This window comes from Onychomys torridus, chromosome 17, assembly GCF_903995425.1.
Source record: "Onychomys torridus chromosome 17, mOncTor1.1, whole genome shotgun sequence".
NCBI classification, from domain to species: Eukaryota; Metazoa; Chordata; class Mammalia; order Rodentia; family Cricetidae; genus Onychomys; species Onychomys torridus.
This window is the reverse complement of record NC_050459.1, coordinates 41,230,881-41,252,716: the sequence shown is the minus strand read 5'-3', so window position 1 is coordinate 41,252,716 and position 21,836 is coordinate 41,230,881. Positions and strand designations below refer to the sequence as shown.

Sequence of the window (21,836 nt, the reverse complement as noted above, 5' to 3'; positions counted from 1 at the left end):
TATTTTATTGTATAATTGTATCTTTATCTGTTCTATTGCTGCTGAACATCTGAGTAGTTACGAATTTGGGGCTTAACATACTGTTGCTATTAATCTGTGTACGTATAGTTGATGAAACTACTGCTCTTCTCTTGCTGGGTGTGCATAGCTCTAGCTTGGACTTTAATTCACTTCCTTGACTATAATAGCACACCACTAAATGGGTGTTATCTTTTCTAAAGTGTGGGTTCTAGTTTTCAATTTGTCTTTTGTATTTTGTTTGATCTGAATCCATACGTTTGGAAATGAATATTTTAAAATAAATTTATCACGAGTGTCTGTTACTTTCTGTGACTTACCTTTTCATATGCATTTTCTTAACGTCATCTTTGGTGAACGGACACACTCAGTTTGAATGAAACTTTGCTTCTCAGTTTTGCCCCTATGTGCCATACTTTCCTTTTTAAGGACCATTTGCCTCCAGGATGTGAGGATTTTTGTATGTTTGTTTTTGTCTTTTTGTTTTGTTTTTTTCAAGACAGTATATTTCTCTATGTAGCCTTGGCCGTCCTGGAACTGGCTCTGTAGACCAGGCTGGCTTTGAACTCACAGAGATCCGCCTGGCTCTGCCTCCTGAGTGCTGGGATTAAAGGCGTGCACCACCACCGCCCAGCTAGGATTTTTTTTTTTCTTTCAGATTTAGTGTGCAGTCCTTCTGAAACAAATCTCTGCATAGGCTGCGAGGTGTACGGGTCAGGGCTCCTCTCAGCCTCCTGGTAGCTGATTCATCCAGCATCATGTGTTGATATCTTCCTGAGCCACACCGCGGCCATCGCCTTTGTCACGGTCCAGGTGACCTGTGTGTGCTCTTCCATTCTGTCCCGTGACTGAGTTGTCTGCTTTGTCTCAGTACTGCACTCTCCAAAGGCTTTCAGTAGGTCATCATCTAACGTGATTTTTCTAGGGATGTTCATAGGTGATCATTATCAAAGGAAGGGAGTTGTCTTTTAATTTGCTACCAGTATTTATCATACCTGAATACTGAACTTCATCAAACATATTTTTACCCTATCTCTTAAGATAATTATTATATAGTTCTATTAATTTTTTGCCATAATTATTAATTAGCTTGTGTGTGTGTGTGTGTGTGTGTGTGTGTGTGTGTGTGTGTTGCTTGCATGCACACACACAGGAGATGAGGGCATGCATACCATGATGCTCACGTCTATAAAGTATTAGAATAAAGCAGACTTCACCATGGTCCTTTTTTTTTTTTTTTTTTTTTTTTTAACATATATACTGAATTTGCTTAACTGATTTTTTTTTTTCTCGTGTATTTTCATGGGAGATATTAGTCTTTTTCTCAGGATGTCACTGTCGCTTTGACATTGAGGGTTTGCAGACTTCATTGGGTGTTAGAAAATATTTCTTTCTTTCTTCTTTTTTTTTTTTTTGCCAGAGCTGAGGACCGAACTCAGGGCCTTACGCTTGCTAGGCAAGCGCTCTACCACTGAGCTAAATCCCCAACCCCTTATTTCTTTCTTTCCTACTTACTACAGAAACTGTTGTAATTAGTTATTTCAATAAAATTTTAGCACTCAGGAGGCAGAGGCAGGCAGATCTCTGTGAGTTCAAGGCCAGCCTGGTCTCCAAAGCAAGTTCCAGGAAAGGTGCAAAGCTACACAGAGAAACCCTGTCTCGAAAAAACAACAAATAAATTAATTAATTAAATAAACAAAAATTTAAAGTTTGACAAATACCTGATAAGACTGCATAAAAGGCACACATTACTGATATCAAGAATTAAAAAAAAAATGACAGAGTCCTTGTAGACGTGAAAAGATAATAAAGTACATCATGCCAATTTTAAAACCTATTTCTTCCTCAATTATTTGGGGGAAATCCTTTTAAAAAAAAGTGTCATTGAAGTGTCCAGGGCTCTGTAAGAGAGGTGGCCCCTTCATAAAAGTCAGGTGACAGCTTGTAGAATCCCCCAGAATGGCGCGTCTCCCATCCTAGATGCGCTGGTTTGAGTTAACGTGAAGGACGGGCATGTTTACTGTTCTGCTTATTTCCGCTTTGACCTTATTATTTCTTCAATCCACCACTTGGGGGTTAAGTTGGGTCTCTTTTTCTTAAGACGGTGCTTAGGTAGATGTTTTATTGTCATTGCATGTGGGGCTGAAAAATGCTTTTTACACGTGTGGTGTGACAGAATTATCAGGAATTCAAAACACTTTACGGTCTCCGCTATGGCTTCTTTCTTAATGGTAAGTTTTTAAAGGATATCTACTAATTGCTGGGTGGTCAGAGCTCTTTAGTTGTGTGGCTGGTTTCTGGTTTGACTTTACCGTCTTCAGAGAACAGAACTTGCTCCGTTCAGCCATGCTTGCTTGCTTTGGGCGCAGCATGGACATGTTTGGGATAAACATTCCATTTCTCTGCGAAGAGTCTGTGTTTTGCTATCAGGCTGCTAATTTTGTTTTTAGAGTTTCTTACACGTAGTGGGTTTTTGATTTGCTTGTTTATCACTTACTGACAGGAATATTAAATCTCATTGACCCATGATAGAAGTAGCTATATTTTTACTTTGTAGTAATCGTTTGAGTCTGTGTTAGTAGGTGAATATAAATTTAGCCTTATATTGTATCTTTGTGTCCAACTGACCTTTTATTTTTAAGAACTATCTCTACCTCCAATAATACCTTTTGTTTGAAAGTCCACTTTGTCTGATGGTGGCAAAGCTGTGTTAAGTCCTTTCATGATGCACTGTCTGCATGGTTTACCATTTTCCATCGTTTTTTCTTTTATCATTTCAGTTGGTTTTTTGTTGTTGTTTTTTTTTGTGTGTTTTGTTTTGTTTTGTTTTTTTGTTTGGTTGGTTGGTTGGTTTTTCGAGACAGGGTTTCTCTGTGTAGCTTTGCGCCTTTCCTGGGACTCACTCTGTAGCCCAGGCTGGCCTTGAACTCACAGAGATCTGCCTGGCTCTGCCTCCCGAGTGCTGGGATTAAAGGCATACGCCGCCACCCACCTCATTTCAATTGTTTGTACTTAAAGACAGCATGTAATGGGTGTTGGTTTATTGCCCAGTCAGTATCTTTATCTTTTAATTGGTTTGGTGCGGTTACAATCACTCTATTCACGCATTTGGATTTGAATTTGCCTTATAGTTTGGTGCTGTTATTAGCCTCAGCATTGTCCCCAACCCCTTTGGATTAATCCAAGTTTTTACATTTCCTTTTCCTTCCCAGTAGCTTAGCAGCAGCACAGCTCCCCGGCCACCATCCTGGCAGATGTAGGTACCTGGTAGGGTCCATGACCCACTAGTGGACATGTTGCCCTACAGACGACACCAGCCCTTCCATGTGCTCTCTGCCCCCCCCCCCCCCCCCGCCCGTGTTCCCGTACAGCTGCAAGGCCTTCTATGTCTTGGCATCTCCAGCCACTGTGGCTGTATTTTTGTTTTTTCAATTCAAAGTGTGTCAGCAAAATCAGCATGTCTGTTTTTCCTCACAATTTCACAAAAGATTCACTTTCTCCAGAGATATTTGCAACTCTGCACATATGTTTTTTTCCTTGTTGAGTACTTTGGGGAACTGAGCACTTTACAGCTTCCCCATCGAAGTGTTGACCTCATTATTCCTTATCAGTAAAAACTCGGGTGTCAGATGTCAGGGAGAGAACATGAATGGTCACAGAAGCAGCTGAGAATCGACCAGTGACCTCTCTCTCTCATTCCTTGATCCAAAAAGCTGAGATTCTCTCTAAGCCCCTCCCTACTACTTCCGGTGTCTCTCTATGTCCTCAGCCCTCCAAAACCTCTGTGGCTAAGTTTGGTCAGCTGGGCGCTAGCTCCGCCCTCTGATTCAAAACAAACTTTATTGTCAGTCAGATTACGATCAAAATATCTCGCAATAGCACCTAGTGCCAGAATCACTACTCTTGTGCTTTGGAGTTGCTGTAACTAGATGAAGGGATAAGACTGTCCTCTTCCTCTGTGTATAGTATTCCTTTCAGAATTCCCAGCCGTGGTGGCTTAGTTTAAATGCTTTAGTGTGTGCGTGTCTTATTCCCCCACAAGTTTTAAGCACAACTGTGCTGAGTGTAGCAATCTCGGGGGACAGTTGCTTTCAGGGTTTATATCATCCTGTGTTCTCCTGGGTGTAGGTTGCTCACAAGAAATCCGATGTTTATGCCTTTGCATTCAGGTTGGTATTTTTCCCTTGTAGCTTTTAGTGGCTCCTTTGCTGTGTTTCATTCGGGGTTTTCCCCATGTATGTTGAGTATGTGTGTGGTCATGTGTGTGCATGTGTTCCTGTGTAAGCATACCTGTGCAGGCCAGAGGACTGCTTCAGCTCTCATTCCTCAGATGTTCTCACTTCATTTTTGGAGATTGGCCCTCACTGGCCTGGACCTCACCTTAGTGGTTAGGCTACCAGCCACCAAGCCCCAGGTATCCCGGCATCCCCAGCTCCCCAGCACTGTATTACAGATGCACGCTGCCACGCCGTTCTTTTTACACAGGTTCAGAGAATCAAACTCAGGCCCCCATGCGTGCAAGGCAACCATTCACTGACTGGGCGTCTCCCAGGCCCCTTCCATGTACTCTTGGTCCCCTGACTTAAGGGGATCTTTCTTCTCTGACTGTGTTTGCAGTTCTAACTGCTTCTTGTATTTAGAGATCTATTTCTTCCTCTTAGGTTTGAGGGATTTTTAGTTCTACCCTCACTGAATAGACTGTCAAAGCCTTTAGAGATTATCTCAGCTCCTTACGTGGTGGTTTGGTCTCTTGAACATATCCCAGGGTTCTTGGAAGTTTGGGTTATAGTCGTTAAAGGGTTTTTTCCATATGTGTCTGTATGTAGTGCCTCGACCTTGTCATCCTCCCTGAAATGTGTTCTTGTTTACGGATGCTGCACTCAGCTGTGTTTGCTATCTAACTGATTGATGATTAATTTGCATAACTTACGTTTGGCTCTCTCTGTTTCCTTCATGCTGTGCATGTCACTGACCACTTCACGCGTGTGGGTGACTGATTTCTTTTCTTTATTGATCTGCTGATTTGAATCCTTTACATGAACATCGTTTCCTTTCAGAAGAAGGACACTGGAACGCTTTTATGGCATGTCAGCTAATTCATCTTATTTTTGGAGTGTTGGGGTATCTTGGTGGAGTGCTGTCTCCTAATGGAGGCTGGCTTGTGCTTTTGTATTCCGTCCTATGTTACACATCTGTGGGTGTGCCCCACACCTCCTGTGTTACACATCTGTGGGTGTGCCCCAAACCTCCTGTGTTACACATCTGTGGGTATGCCCCACACCCTCCTGTGTTACACATCTGTGGGTATGCCCCACACCCTCCTGTGTTACACATCTGTGGGTGTGACCCACACCCTCCTGTGTTACACATCTGTGGGTGTGACCCACACCCTCCTGTGTTACACATCTGTGGGTGTGACCCACACCCTCCTGTGTTACACATCTGTGGGTGTGACCCACACCCTCCTGTGTTACACATCTGTGGGTGTGCCCCACACCCTCCTGTGTTACACATCTGTGGGTGTGACCCACAACCTCCTGTGTTACACATCTGTGGGTGTGCCCCACACCTCCTGTGTTACACATCTGTGGGTGTGCCCCACACCCTCCTGTGTTACACATCTGTGGGTGTGCCCCACACCCTCCTGTGTTACACATCTGTGGGTGTGACCCACACCCTCCTGTGTTACACATCTGTGGGTGTGCCCCACACCTCCTGTGTTACACATCTGTGGGTGTGCCCCACACCTCCTGTGTTACACATCTGTGGGTGTGCCCCACACCTCCTGTGTTACACATCTGTGGGTGTGCCCCACACCCTCCTGTGTTACACATCTGTGGGTGTGCCCCACACCCTCTGTTCTTACAGTTTTCCCTCCTTTCCCACTGCTCTGTTCGCTCATCTTACATAAACACTCGGGTGAGTTGTCACTGGTCAGGTAGTGCTGTGAGCAGTGGGAGGGAGCTGACCGAGGGAAGCGGTGCGGTGGCCTGCCCGTCCCCATGTCAGCTGCACCAGACAACACTTGAGCACCTCATTGTGTCCCAGGTAGGTCCTTATGATGCTGCTTGGGGAAATGTAGTTTATAGGTTTTGGGGGCTAAGAGTATCCACACTTAAGTAGTGGGAGGGGGCTGGAAAGCGGACTGTAAAAATGAGATGCAAGTATATGGTTAGAAGGATAAAAAAACAGTAGAAAATATTGTGTATTAGGTTTGGAGAAAGGAAGGACAGACAAACCCTTTTCCATGATTGTACATACCAACTACAACTGAAGTACAAAAGCATAAACACAATAAAAATGAAAAAATTTAAAGCAACCTTCCTAAAGCTGCGACCCTTTAATGCAGTTCCTCATGGGGTGGTGACCCCCAACCACAAAACTGTTTACATTGCTGCTTCAGACTGTAATTTTTCTGTTATGAATCGTAATGTAAAAATCTGTGTTTCCAGTGGTCTTGAGTGACCCCTGTGAAAGAGTTATTTGACCCTCCAGAGGGGTGATAACCACTGGTGGAGGACCACCGCTTTAAAGGATTACTTTTTTTTTTTTTTTTAGACAGAGTTTCTCTGTGTTAAGGCCCTGGCTGTCCTGGAAGGGTTACTATTTTTAAAATAAAAAGGCAGCAAGATGAACTAGAAAGTACTAACCCTTTGTCTGTGTGATTCCCAGTTGGAGAAGTGTGGGCCCCCCCCCCCATTTGTTTTTCTGATCAGACTCCGAAGGTTGCAGCAAGGACAGCTGCTAGTCCCAGGAGCTCAGCCACTGTGTCCTCTGGAGGAGTTTTGTGCCAGCCTTCCCCGAATCTGATTTCCTCGGGCCGAACATTACAGCCCTGCCTCTGGTGTTTGGGGGCTCAGTTGGTGTCCAAAGCCCGTGTCTCAGGCTCCAAGAGCGTGCAGGGCCCACCTACCTGTGTTTACTTTGTCCAGTCTATCAAGATACCAAGTCAAATCCTGCCACCAACTTCCTGTGGCCCTGATCTGAGGGTCCCCACATAGCTCGTCCTGGCAGTGGCCGTGATAGCAGAGGGTGGAGGGTGTCAAGACTCCATTTCAGACTCCTTTACTAAACTGGATCTCCACAGTCTCTGCTGATCTTTGGGCAGTGCTCTTCTGTGGTGCAGATCCTTAGATCTCCCCAGCAGGGGCAGGGGTTGAGGGATGGAGAGCCTTGCTTCTCTCTCTGCCTCAGGCTCCCATAAGGCAATGTTTTCCACTTTTCCCCACAGCACACTCAGCTCAGCCTCTGAGTTTGGTTTCCAGTGGTGCAGACCATTCTTCCAGTTTTCTGTTCCCCCAGTCCTCAGGGTGATCCGTGCCCAGAGTCCTTGAACACACGTCCCTTGGCGAGATTGAGTGCCGCACAAGCACCTTGGTGTGACTGGGACACACACAACTAACCTCTCTATAGCTCTTTGTCTTCTCCATTGGTGGCTGCTTGTCATGACTTCTCTCCCATCCATTCTCGTGCTCTCATAGACGTGGCCACGCTACAGTGTAAGGACTCCTACAATCTAACATACACTTTCTCCTTCCACTGGTGGCAAGGGTCTCTTCCTTAACTTGTAGCAGCTTTGTTCCAGGCACCGATGCGCTTCTCTTTGTGTTCATGCTGGAAGAATAATCTGTAGTCCCATCGGTTTTCTATAGTTGAGTTGTAAAAGCTTAATTGCTGTCTGAAAATCTGCAGTGTGTGAATCACTTGTGGGTCTGCCTCTGTTGTCTGTTATTTCTGTTGGCTTCTCGCCATTAGCTGTCAGTGGAGTGCTGGCTATTTTGAAGGAGGGATTGTAAAAGCTCCAGCTGAAATGTTCTTCTAGAGATGATGTTCTTCTGGAAGGCAGGTGACAACATGGGAAAGTTGCCTGCATCATCTGGGGGTTCTGAATTCCAAGTTTTCTCTCTCCCAAACCCTGTGAGGCATGAAATATCTGCTTACTGTTTAGGCTGCTAGCAGCTGGTTTTGGCTTTATTTCTCAGTCTTGCTCTGTACAGATGCAACTTAGGAAAGGCAAAAGCCTGACTAGAAACATCCTGGGTGATGTAGGACCCACTCCCCATTCATTTCCCGAGCCCCTCTTCTGTGGACTGCCTTGGTGTCTGCATTCCCTACTAGCCTTTTTATGCAGAGAACTGTGGGACTGAGATCCCAGGCAGCCCATCTGTTTAGCCTGCAGGCCTCACGCCTAGGTTGACAAATGCCTTTAGAGGAAACCCTGGCAGTGATGGTCACTTCTCTTGTATCTTTGCTTTCCCTGGGACCTCAGCCCTTCAGCACTGACAGCCCATCAGTCTCGTTGTTTTAGAACATCTGGGAGTTCGTATTTGTTTTGGTTTCATTTTGTTCAGCATTCATATTTGTTCTCAGCAGGAGAGCTGGGTCTGGTACAAACTGCTTCTTCACAGCTGGAAGTGTAAGTCTGCGTCCGAAGAGTTTCTGAATCATATTCGGAGTGTCTGGTGCTAACCGCCATGTGGTTTCTGTTCTGCAGGATGCTGTGTCAGCCTTACTTGTAAGAACTTCAGCCGAGCTCTTGGCCGTGGAACAAGAGCTGGCCCATGAGGAGGAGGACGAGGAGGATGAGGAGCTGAGGCCTGAAGAACAGCGGGGTCCAGGGGGAGATTGGTAAACAGCCACTGCCTTTCCTGGGTTGCGGCGGGGGGACTCCATTCTTAGTTTCCCGGAAGCTTCTGGGCCTTTGCAGGCTCGTAACTTAGTTTGGAACTATGGCGGACAGTGTGACATCGAGGAGTGCGGGCTGTAGAGTCCCTTCCTGGTCACTAGAGTGTCAGAGGAAGAAACTGGGAGACGGTGGCAAAGTCAACACATGGGCGGTTCTTGCTTCCGGTGATGCTGTTCACTACTTTTCTGTGTTCTTGTTTCTTGTCTAAGCTATTTATTTAGAAAGATATGGTACCTAATTATAGAGCAGTGGTTCTCAAGCTGTGGGTCAGATCCCTTTGGGGAGCCGAACAACCCTCTGTTTAATCACAGGGGTGGCCTATCAGATATCCTGCCTATCAGATACTCTTAATGATTCTGACAGTAGCCAAGTTACAGTTATAAAGTAGCAACAAAATAATGTTATGTTTAGGGTCACCACAACATGAAGAACTGCATTAAAGATCGCAGCATTAGGAAGGTTGAGAACCACTGTTACCAAGTTATAGCTAGGTAAAGGTACCTGTCATTTTTCCGTTTCTTTCTCTCTCTTTTGACTAGGAGTATCATTTAGGCCATTCTTAGGCAAAGTTGCTCTTTAGGAAAGAGCGTCCAAGTAACCATTGCAGTATTGGTCCCTCCCCTAATCCTTTTCTCTCCTCCTCTGTATAAATAGCCCGTCCTTTAAGGATGCCCATATTGTGTGTCTGAACGTCTCTGCCAGTGAAGACCATCTTCGCAGGTTTTCACTCTAGTCTCTAAAATAAACTTTAGTCACTGCTTCCCTTTTGAGTCTCTTCCACAGATGAACACATCTGGATTGATTTTTATGTGTAGTTGTACTGTTAGGTGTGGCTGGACTACTGTTATCATGTATGGTCTGCACGTGTGTGGATGTGTGCATGCAAAGATGAAACATGTTAGAAATTCAGAGTGACGAAGGTCACAAATGGTCCTGTCAAGGGCATTTGGAAGGAAGGCTCGTGCAGTGAGATGTAAAAGGCTTGGAGACACTCAGTGGGTGACGTCTGCACCCGGAGAGGGATGTGAAGGTTTATCATAGTGTCCCAAGCACTGAGCTTTTCTCATGCACGTGAAGCACAGTGTACCTCACACTTGCAGGAACGCACTGACTAGGTTAAAGGCAGGGTGGGGGTGGGGGAGCTTCCAGTTCCCTGTAGTCCTCGCTGGTTCTCCCTCATGTTCATTTCACGGCTAGACATTTAATAACTAGTCTGTGTCAACCTGCCAATATGTCACCAATTGCAATTAAGCCTTGACATTTAAACGTCAGTGAAAGACTTCTTTCTATTCTTAGGACGTGAAACTCAGCAAAGCCTGCCGCGTTGTGAGCCTTCACTATACTCCTACTGTGTCCATTCTGTATAGACTACGGTCATATTCTTTTAAAATACTTTCTGAAATTTTTATTTGTTTTTATTTAATGCGTATGGGTGTTTTGTCTGCATGTACATGTGCATCATGTGCATGCAGTACCCTCAGATGCCAGAAGAGGGCGTCTGCCCCTCTGGATCTGGAGTTGCAGAGGGTTGTGAGTCACTACCCAGGTGCTGGGAACCAAACCGGGTCCTCTGGAAGAGCAGCTCATGCTTTTAACTGCTGGGCCGTCTCTTCAGCCCTGTGGTGAGTCATTTTCTTATCACCACCCAAATCTTTTGTTAATGAGCCTGAGAGACCGTGAGTCATCAGATAGCTCAGTAACAAATCCTTTACATAGGTCTCTGCCTGCCTGATGATGAACAGTTAGTAATGGGTAATCCTCACAGCTAGGAATAACCAACCGTTACATGATTAATTCTGTAATCAACTGAATAGTACCAAGCTAGTGAATGTCATGTTTTTACATGCTGAAATTAAAATTTGTATGTGGTCCTTGAATATTTCTATTGACAGTCTGGAGACTTGGTCAATTTTCATCACTTTTAACTTAACATTAACATTAGCATTTTTGTACCATGCTGTGGTGATTTGCTCTGGATTCCTGGAACATACAATGAGAATTTATTTTCCTTGATCTACGTAGTCAGCCGTCACAGTATGTCTTGAGTCACATGTATGAATCTGTTATTTCTCCAGTAATGGATTAACATGCCCAGTCACACTGCATGGAGTATGCCTGCCAGGCTGAAAATGGCTTTTGGGTTTTGTTTTGTTTTGTGTTGACCTAGCTTAACAATGCTCAGAGAGGCCTCTGATGAAACCGTGGCTGCTAAGGAGGCTGAAGGTCACGCGGCGGAGGGCAGCCACTGCACAGGAAACCTGAGTTCATGTACAAGCAGACCCGAGACGAGTGAAGACCAGTATAGGAAAGGAAATGATCATGCTGAAGGCCCTGGTCGGCCACCAACTGGAATGCCCACCCTGGTAAATGTTCTGTTACCCTCTGCTAAAACAAAACCCTGTAGATGCCATGTGCGCAAGGTTGCTTGTCTTCTCTTTCCAGTACATTCTAAATCGGGATGTAGGCCCCGAAGCTGACTATGGAAGGGGTCTATGGGGATATCACCAAGAGCATTGAAAACACTTTACAGTTTTCACGTGGGCTCAGAATATTAATTTTTCCTTTATAACTGGCAGCAACAGTGCTCACTACTTTGTATTATAAATGTTCTGCGAGTGCTTGTTAAAAGTATTGTCTGGGGCTAGAGATGGAGCTGAACTGGTCCAGTGCTTCCAGCCCTGGGTTGGCTCCCCAGCACAGCTGTAAGTAACCCTGGCACTCAGGAGGTTCTTCAGCTGTGTAGTGAGTTCAAGGCCAAACTGAGGTATACAAGGCTCCATTTCAAACAATGACCAAAAATGAACAAACAACAACAAAAACAAGTATATTCTGCCGCAGGTGTGGGGTTCGTGTAATCTCAACCCTCAAGAGGCTGATGCTGAAAGATCACAGGTGCAGGCCAGCCTGGGCTCCACAGCAAAAGTCTATCTCAAACAAGTATTTTTCTATTTTAGAGAAAGCAGGGGGCAGGGGCTACTTAATGGTATCAAGTTTCAAAATCTATTTCAGTGTTAAACATGAAGTAAGAATGTGAAGTTCATCTTGGCTGGCTGGAGTTCCCGCTGAAACTTGCTCTGAAAGATGATACTGACTTGGTTAGGCACAGGCGCAAGGAGTCTCTCTCTGTCCCTCCAGCCGTGAAAGCTCGGCCTACAGCTTAGGCTTGTTCCTAACTAGCTCTTTTAACTTAAATTAGCCCATATTTTTAATCTACATTCTACCACATGGCTTTTACCTCTGTCCCATTCTGTGTGTCCTCCTTTCTTCTTCTCAGAGTCCCCACTGTCTCTGGAAGTCCCACCTAACCTCTTCCTGCCTAGCTATTGGCCATTTAGCTTCTTAATTACACCAATCACAGCAATACATTTTCACACAGTATACGGATATCCAACATTTCCCCCTTTTTGTCTAAATAAAAAGAAAAGGTTTTAATTCTAACATAGTAAAACTATGTATAATAAAAACAATTATCAGATAAGAATTACATTCACAATGTCTAGTTTATTTGTATTTGGCAAATTTGGAGAAAATACTCTACTATCTATCTTATCTTGATGAATTTAAAGTTTTATACCTAAACCATTTTTTATCACAACTTGTATTACCATCCTAAAACTTGCTTCTTAGACCTCATTTTTCTTAAATAAACAAAGCTTCTAAGTCTCTTAGCCTTATATACTTTATACCTCTTTTGTGAGTTTATTTTCTGAATTTGGTAACAAGGAAAACAGTAGCTATAACTATCTGTTTTCAACTCCATCAGAGGCCTGAGAAGGATATAATATTACCTGAGTAAACAGGAAGTACAGAGCAAACAACTTCCAAAACTATAGTTATGGAAGCAGCTGGCTGCCTGGACAGTCACCCCATGTTCCTCTGTAATGTGGGGGCATCTATCTTCAGCCTACAAGTCTATAATGTCTGACAGACTTTTCTGTGAAGCAGGAATTTTGGCAAAGTCTGGCAGTCACTTTCTTTTGTGTCCTGCTTCTCTAGTTCGGACAGCATACTGTCAGCAGTTGAGGCAAGGGCAGATTCTTGCCCAAATGGCTAGCTTTGCCACATTGAAAACAAACTCCCTTCTGGAGGTTCTTCGATGCCTACCATCCTTTTTTGAAGTAAATTGGTGCTGCCAGGAGCAGACATGTCTCAATGTTGTGACATTGTCTCTTATGTTATTAAAGCATTTTAAATGCTATATTCTGTAGGTCTTTGAAGTGTTTGAAGATCCTCTATCTAAAATATATTTCTATATGACCTTCGAAACATACCTAATGTGACTACAAGTTTGATTGTTATAGATGACTAACTACTAACCTTAGTTTTCCTAAATAGATTATAATAATAACTTTTAAGGAGTAGAACTCTACATTACATTTTTAAATGAGCTGCATGGGTACAATACCTTAAACAAGAGTAGAAACATATATACAATATAACAAAAATAACCTTAGATTTGTATCAATATGTAAAAACCCATACCAATGTAAAACATTTCAGTCTAATGGTTGTTCAAAAGTAGATTTAATAATCCCATCACTTCTATACTATATCCCTTCTTTTTCCCTTCAGAAAGAGATCCCAGAATCTAATCTCCTTTGTTCAGCTTTTTTCCTGACCATGACCAATAACAACTTGTAACCAATCCCCCTAAACCATGACAAACATCAATCACCTATCAAATGACTAAAACCACCCACCTCACCTCTTGAGACTGTGCGTGTTGTGTTCTCTAGACATTTTCCTGTTGTCTGGGGGCAATGGCATCTTTGGGGACCTTGAGAAAACTGGGAGAATGGTCAAGTCCTGGAAGAGCTAGCTTATCATTTGTTGTGCAGTCTCGTGTAATGGGAAAGAAAGTGCAGGGCTTATCTGAAGTCCTGACTGGAGAAGTGCCTGAGGCTGGACCATCTCAATGAGCATCTTTGAACTTGTTCTGGATGCAAATTTTTGAAGAAACTGCAACAGAGGCTTCTGAGGCTGGATCACCTGGGATACTTGTTTTCATTGATGTCTGGTTCTTTTTTTTTTTTCTGAAAACACAAGCTTTTAAAGGTAACATATATATCTGCATTAACACAAGTGTGGAATTTGTGCTGTGTACACAAATCAGTTAAAGGTGACTTTTTTGTTTTATGTTTAAGCATGTAAAAGGCATCTGTCAACTTTCTAAGTCCATTTGGACTGTGCAACCAAATCTCTATCCATGCCATGTGAAAGGATGATATGTAATAATAAGTCATGGGGACTCTGTAGCACCAAGATTTATCATGTCTCATCCAGTCTCAGTGCTGTTCACATATTTGAGGGATCAGCATATACATCACCTATCCTGTAGTCTTTCTTATAGTCAAGATTTTCAGGAGGTCTCCCCCAATCAGATCTGATCTTCATTAAGTTGAAGAGAACTATAACTTTTTGTTTCCTGTGTAAACAAAGGTGTAACCTCTCTCACAATGCAACATATTTCTCGACTTCCATTTTGGAATCAAGACATTCACAGGTCACAAATCAGTTAGTCTGCATACACATACTTATGATTCCTAACGGTAGCAACATTACAGGTATGAAGTAGCAACAAAATAATCTTATGGTTGGGGGGTCACCACAAGATGAGGAACTGTATCAGAGAGTTGCAGCATTGGGAAGGGTGAGAACCACTGTCCTCGAAGACCGGCACATGTAGTAGGAACATGTGCCTGCCAGCTGCTGCTGAATCACCCACTTTCACCATAGGTCGATAAGGAGACAAATACTGATGAAGCAGTGCCTGGCGATATGGCGGTTCGCCCCAAAGACCGCAGCGGCCTGAGCTCTCGACAGCACCCCTTCGTGAGGAACAGCATGATAGTGCGCTCGCAGACCTTCTCCCCGGGCGAGCGAAGCCAGTACGTCTGCAGGGTAAGGAGAGCAGAGGCTGCAGGGTAAGGAGCAGAGGCTGCAGGGTAAGGAGCAGAGGCTGCAGGGTAAGGAGCAGAGGCCGCAGGGTAAGGAGAGCAGAGGCTGCAGGGTAAGGAGCAGCGGCTGCAGGGTAAGGAGCAGAGGCTGCAGGGTAAGGAGCAGCGGCTGCAGGGTAAGGAGCAGAGGCCGCAGGGTAAGGAGAGCAGCGGCTGGAGCGCTAGCAGTGGGGCCTCTTCCCCTCTGCCAGGGAGAGGCCCACCGATAACCCTGCACAGGGGCTGCAGAGCTGACTGGAGACTCTAGCGGTACAAACACTGCCGAGCAGGTGTAGAATGTCACACCCTGGGGGTCATTTGCAGGGAGTTGTGGTCCCGTGTCGTTCCCCCCCCTCACGCCCCCCCACCGCATGCACTCAGCATCCTGCTGGCTTTCCTGTAGTTGACTTGGCAGAGAAGTAAAGTGTAAGGATTTCGATGCGAAGAATTGTTGAACTTCTGTGTTTAGAAACATAAGATGGCGTACGAAATGTCTTTTGAATGTTTCGTATGCATTTCTAACCGTGTTAATCTCGCCGAGAAGAAAATGTGAATTGCATTTTACAAAATTAACGGTCTAAGACCTTGCGTCCCTGAATCAGACTCGTAGTCCCGGGAAGAAAATTGTGAAATTCACATCAGTTTCTCCAAAGTCTACCTTATGACTTACTTATGAACTCCGTACAGTAAATGGATTTAATATTACATGCAACTAGATAGGTCTGAACTTACTCGGGCAATAGAATCGTTTCCTAGAAACAAAGGCTCCGCCCCCTTCTTCGCACAACTTCTGTTCTTGTCAATGAGCCAGACCATAATAAGCATGCTGAAGAAGCTGCGAGTTGCTATTGGTGGACTCGGTGCCCTGGGAAACAGAAGAGCAGGCTAAGGGGTTGGCGCGGACGGGGCTCTGGGTGGCCTTCCTTGATAAGGGGACCCCAGCGGAGCCTCACGCCTCCCGGCACGGAAAACGACCTCTTTCCACACAGACTTCGATCCCTGCCACCAAAAGCCAGCTCTTTAAAGTCTTTCGGAAACTTAAGTTGAGAAAACCAAAGAATGGGGAAGAAATGATTTATGAGAGATTTCCATAAAAGGATAGTTAAGCCGGGCGGTGGGGGCGCACGCCTTTAATCCCAGCACTCAGGAGGCAGAGGCAGGCGGATCTCTGTGAGTTCGAGGCCAGCCTGGACTACAGAGTGAGATCCAGGACAGGCACAAAGCTACACAGAGAAACCCTGTCTCGAAAAAACAAAACAAAAAAAAAGTAGAGTTCACGGGCTGCGGGTGTGGCTCTGTGGTTGATCGGCCCCTGGCGTGTGATGCCCTGGATTTGATCCCCAGCACAGCAGTGAAGGGCCAAGGAGAGGGTGGCTCAGGTGGCTCACACTTCCTTCCATGTTCCGTTGGTTATTTTGTGATTATTTTCTTTCCTGCCTGTCTTTGGTTGCCAGTTAAACCGGAGCGACAGCGACAGTTCGACCTTGGCCAAAAAATCACTGTTTGTGAGGAACTCCACGGAGCGGCGCAGCTTGCGCGTTAAAAGGGTGCGTGTTCCCTGAGCCGGACTTGAACGTAAACCCCAGCAGGGTCAAGTGTCAGCATTCCCAGCTCTCGGGCTGGTGACTGAAGGCCCTGGACCTTTTGGAGCTGCGGCTTTGACTCACGTACTGGGCCAGGGAGGATGTGTTGGGCCCCAGTTTGGCCCTGTGCTGATTAAGGCTGGAAACTGGTTTGCAGTGTCTTTGGAGAAGGTGGTGGGATCAGGGGACAATTTTGAGGAGCTGGTTCTCTCCGTCCATGTGGGTCCCAGGGATAGAACCCAGGTCATCAGGCTGAGCCCTCTCCCCAGCCTAATGCCCACTTTTTAGATCTTGGTAGTTTAAAATGACCCAGCTTTATTTCATGCTTACCTACTGAACAGCAGACTGGCCTGATAGCAGTTCCTGCCTCCTCACTGGGACCCAGGCTGAGGGAGCTTCTTCCATCTCTGGCTCCCTGCTGTGTCCCCAGTAGGAGGCAGAAATGTACAGATCTCACAGCGCCTTTGACAAGCGTCTGCCTGGAGGCGATACCTCTCCCACCACCCTGTCATTGGCCAAAGCGAGCCTCATGCCCAGCTGTGCCCCCTGTCATGTGAGGAGGGGCAGAGATAGTAACGGGGGAAATGCTGTGTCTCCCTCCACAGGCAGTCTGCCAACCCACCCTCAGGAGGACTGCTCAGGAATGCCCCGTACGCACATCTCTAGACCTGGAGCTGGACCTGCAGGCCTCGCTGACCCGCCAGAGTCGCCTTAATGATGAACTACAGGCCCTGAGGGACTTGCGGCAGAAACTGGAGGAGCTGAAAGCTCAGGGAGAGACTGACCTTCCCCTGGGTGTGCTGGAGGATGAGAGATTCCAGAAGCTTCTGAAGCAAGCAGAGAAGCAGGTATGGAGTTCTGGGTCACACACCAAGAGGGACTGGTACAGATGCATCCTTGGGGTGGCGGGCACTTGGAGCAGGGTCCCAACATTGGGCATCGTCCCATCCTTTTCCTAGGACTTGGGGCATGGCCACCCCACACAGTATTGCTGTGATAGGGGTTGTGCACTCAACCCCAGGCAGCCCTGCAGTCTCCTGACAGGAAGGGAGCATGGCGGCATTTCCGTGTTTCAGCAAATGGTACACAGTGTTTACATTTCAACACTCAGAAGATTCAGTTAGCCACAGTGACTATAAATACATTGCTAACTTTCATGTTTCTAAATTTTCACTTTCCTTCCTTGAAAAAAAGATTACATTTCACTTTAATAGCATACATTTGCCTTTCACTCTAAAAACATGAATAGAAAATAAGATAAGATGGCTGAATAAACAAATAGTTTGTTTTGTTGGGTGGGGGGGGCATCTCAGTATGTAGCCCTGGCTGGCGTGGAACTTGCTGTGGAGACCAGGCTGTTTCAGAGATTCATTCACCTGCCTCTGTCTCCAGAGTGCTGGGATTAAAGGCGTGCAACGCCACCACACACGGGTTGTATTGTCGTTATTACAGGGGTTTTTTGTTTTGTTTTTGGGGGTTTTATTTGTTTGTTTTTTGAGACAGCTTCTCACTGAATAGTTCAGGCTAATCTTTAAAAACACCTTTAATCTCAGCACTCAGTGGGAAGAAGCAGGTGGATCTCTTGAGTTTGAGACCAGCCTGGTTTACATAGTGAGTTCCAAGACAGCCAGGGCTATGTGGAGAGAACATGTAATCCCCCTGCCTCAGCCTCCCAAGTGCTGGCATTACAGGCATGCACCATTCCTTCTAACAAAAATCAAATAGTTTAAAGGGATTTTTTTTTCTAATGTGCCACCTAAATATTACTGAATCTGCCTCAGTATAATAATACTGATTTATTCTCGGTTAGGATTTATATTTTGGCTTAGTGCGATCTGTATTCATTTCTACACATAATCTTTAAATAGAGCTTTTCATACAGCTGAAATGTTACAAGTGCCTAAACATTATTCCTTTAACGTGGCCCTTTGGGCGGAAATCTGAAGCTCAGCAGATAATTCCTTGAAGTAGCTAATAGAAAAGGATCCTCCGTAACAAGTTTGTCTTTTGAACAGAAAGGCTTGGTCCCACCTGGTGGCAGTGTTGAGAAGCGACTGGGCCATATGGACACCAAACTCCACAGGAGAGGACTGAAGGGGCTGCTGGAAAGTGGAGGTCTGGCTGGGAGAGGGGAGTCACCAGGGTGCTTTTGAGAGGCCTCCTTCCAGATAAGCCTGTGCTCCACCGCCCACCCCACAGTCATTTCCTGCCTCTGTGCCTGGGTTCAGTTGTGACAGAGCCACTGGCTGGATCTGCAACCCTGAGCCAGAGGAAACCTTTCTTCACCTTACGGCATTCTCTTGGGTGTTTTGCTACAGCAACAGAGGAGGAAAGAACAGCCCAGACAAATTTGAGATTTAAAAGAGTCAATTTAGACAAATATCTAGGAAAATACAAGAACTAAGAAAGTTGAAAAATCCTATGTCTCTTAAAGAAATGACAGCAGAATTTTAAAGTTTACCCATAAAGAAAACATCAAGTCAATATATAAGTTCTACCCAATTTTTAAAGAACAAATTGTTTCAGTTTCATGCACTCAGAAGGAACATGCCACTCTTAAATCTATGTGGCTAATCCTTGAGTCTAAAGGAGAAGATACTATTAAAAGGCTGATTTCACTATGAATGCAAATACAGAAATCCTCCCTACAATACCAGTGAACAGAATCTAATGACATATTTTAAAAACATTTTTACCATATTGAACTGTGGAAGGATATTTTAATATTAAAATTTTTACTAGTACGCTCACGTCAGAGGGAAACTATCAGTCAGCTTGATGGGTGCAAGCAAATACTAATAAAACCCAGTGGACATTAATATTTAAAACTCTTAGTGAGCAAGAAGACAGGACATTAACCTTAGGAAAACTAACAGGAACCAAATGTAATCCTAAGCAAAACAAGCACAAAGTCATCTCTTTAGAATCAGCTGAGTGAAGTACTGGACGCCTTTAAACTCAGCACCTCAGCGGCAGAGGCAGGTGGATCTCTGTGACTTGGAAGCCATCTACAGAACCATCTCAACAAACAGAATAACAGCAACCAGTGTAAAATGAGACGCAGACTGTCTTAGTCAGTGTTCAGTTGCTGTGAAGAGACACCATGACCAACTTGACTCATAAAAGAAAGCACTTAGTTGGGGCCTTGCTTACAGTCTCAGAGACTTACGCCATGATCATCACTGGCAGGGAGCAGGGTGGCACACAGGTGCTGGAGCAGTAGCTGAGCCTACGTCCTGATCCACAGGCAGAGAGACTGGGCCTGGTGTGGACTCGGAGCCCACCCCAGTGACACACTTCCCCACAAGGCCATACCTCCTGATCCTTTCAAACAGTTCCGCTCCCTGATGACCAGCCATTCAAGCGCGTGAGCCTTTGGGGGGCATTCCCATTCAAACCACCACAGGTACTCAGCCCTCTTCAGCACTGTGTCCGCAGTGCTAGTCAGCGCCATTAAGAAAGCAAAATGGCTGAAAAGAGGAAGTAAAGCTCTTGTTGTTGGCAGGAAAAGGGAACAAGTTATTACCTATAGTAAGAGCTTTTATGGGATGAGTGACAAGGAGTGACGCCGTCTGTTCTGCGTCTTTCTACGTGAGTTACTTTGCACTGCTCTGGCCGACGTAACAACATCCTGAAGGAGGAAGGTCACATCTGGGCTCCTCGTTTCAGAGGGTCCAGGCAGTGGCTGTGTGGTCCCTGCGCTTAAGCAGAGCATTCTGGTTATGAGAACACGGGGGTGGGGGACTCTTCTCATGGCAGACAGGAAGCAGAGACAGGGTCAGGGCCAAGGTCTGATCTTAAGGGCCCACGCCTTCCATGGAGGCCGTACCAGCCTAAATTTCTAGTACTTTCCGAAACAGCGCCACTACCTAGCAGCAAAGCCTCCAACGTGAGCCCTGGGGGAAGTTTGGTATTTGACCCGTAAGATGTTTTATGTACCAGCTAGAAGCAACTAGAAAACTTCAGTATTGACATTTATACCATTAGCAAAAAATAATACCAAGTAGTAAATTTGATATGCAGTGTAGGGAAAATTACAAACGTTATGGCAATAAGGACAAAAGCCCCTACCGAAATATACCACATTCATATAAGGCAGGGTTCAAGGTGCCTTCCTGTAAAGGGCTAGCTACTAAATATGTCCAACTTTGGGGCCATCGTGTGACCTAAGCCACCATTATGAGCCTTTGCTATTTTACCACGAAAGTAACCACAAGGAATTCTAAGTAAGGATGCTTCCTGCTCTTCCAGAGGACCTGAGTGCAGTTCCCAGCACCCATGTAGGCAGCTCACAGCTGCCTGTAAGTCATCTGGGGTGGGGCACATCTGACCCCTATGACTTCCATGGACCCTGTCTCACATGCATGTGCCCACCAACAGGCACATACATGTACATAATTAAAAATTAAAATAAAATCATTAGAATTATAAATGCATGACCATGGCAGTATTCTAACAAAACTTCATTAGGAAAATAAATGACAGACCATAGTTTATCAATCACTAATATAGAAAAATCACTATACAGGGGTTGTCTTCCAAAAACATACCATACAATCTCTTTCCAGGCAGAATAGCTATTTGCTCTTGCATGGATATTAAAGAAAATTCTGAAGAAGAAAAACAAGGGAGGAGATTCTCCCTTCAGAAGTCAGGATTTATTAAAATAGTCAAGAGTAGTTCAACAGTGTGGGATTGAGAAGCAGCAACAAACCGGTCATGGTATTAAATCAGTGGTTCCCAATCTTCCTAATGCTGTAGCACTTTAATACAGTTCCTCATGTTGTGGTGACCCCAAACCATAAAATTATTTCACTGCTACTTCGTAACTGTAATTTTGCTACTGTTATGAATCATAATGTAAATATCTGTGTTTTCTGATGGTTTTAGGGAGACCTCTATGAAAGGGTTATTTGATCCCCAAAGAGGTTGCAACCCACAGGTTGAGAACAGCTGTATTAAATAGAGCCGGGAACAGGCACACTTGTGTGTGGAGCACTGCTGTGTGGGGCAAGAGACATGTCAGTCAGAGGACAGAGGGCGGGAACTCACTGGGGCTGTAGCTGATGGCAGAACACTTTCAGGAGTTTCATGAAGACTCAAGTTTGATTCCAGCACCAGGAAAGAGATTATCCACACAGAAGGTGCCATTTCAGCTCTGCTTGGCATGTGTGGTGGGTTGAATAAAAATGGCCCCCATAGGCTCATGTATTTGAATGCTTAGTCATCAGGGAGTGGCACTGTTTTAGAAGGATTAGAAAGATTAGGAGGTGTGGCCTTGTAGGAGGAAGTGTGTCACTGAGGATGGGCTTTGAGGTCTCAAAAACCCATGCCAGGCCCAGTCTCTCTCTGCCTGTGGATCAGGATGTAGCTCCTAGCTACTTCTCCAGCACCATGCCTGCCTGCCACCATGCTCCCTGCCATGATGATGGACTAAAGCCTCTGAGACTGTAAGCATGCCCCCAGCGAAATGCCTTCTTTTATACGAGTTGTGTTGGTCATGGTGTCTCTTCATAGCAATGGAAAAATGACTAAAACAGCCTATAAAACTCAACTCTAGGCAGAACATGAATTTGAACGTAGAGGAAAACGTACACTAACAGTAGAAACAGG

At 45.2% G+C, this 21,836-nt stretch overlaps 1 protein-coding gene across 1 annotated transcript in view; it reads left to right on the top strand.

Moving 5' to 3' along the window:
- The window catches only part of Wwc2 (WW and C2 domain containing 2), a 177,945-nt gene that overhangs the window by 142,075 nt on the left and 14,034 nt on the right, over window positions 1-21,836 (top strand). Inside the window, exons 17-21 of the mRNA XM_036166553.1 lie at window positions 8,513-8,646; window positions 10,872-11,067; window positions 14,441-14,605; window positions 16,095-16,187; window positions 16,829-17,071. Of these exons, the coding sequence (XP_036022446.1) occupies window positions 8,513-8,646; window positions 10,872-11,067; window positions 14,441-14,605; window positions 16,095-16,187; window positions 16,829-17,071 (831 nt within the window). The remainder of the gene's footprint in view (window positions 1-8,512; window positions 8,647-10,871; window positions 11,068-14,440; window positions 14,606-16,094; window positions 16,188-16,828; window positions 17,072-21,836) is intronic.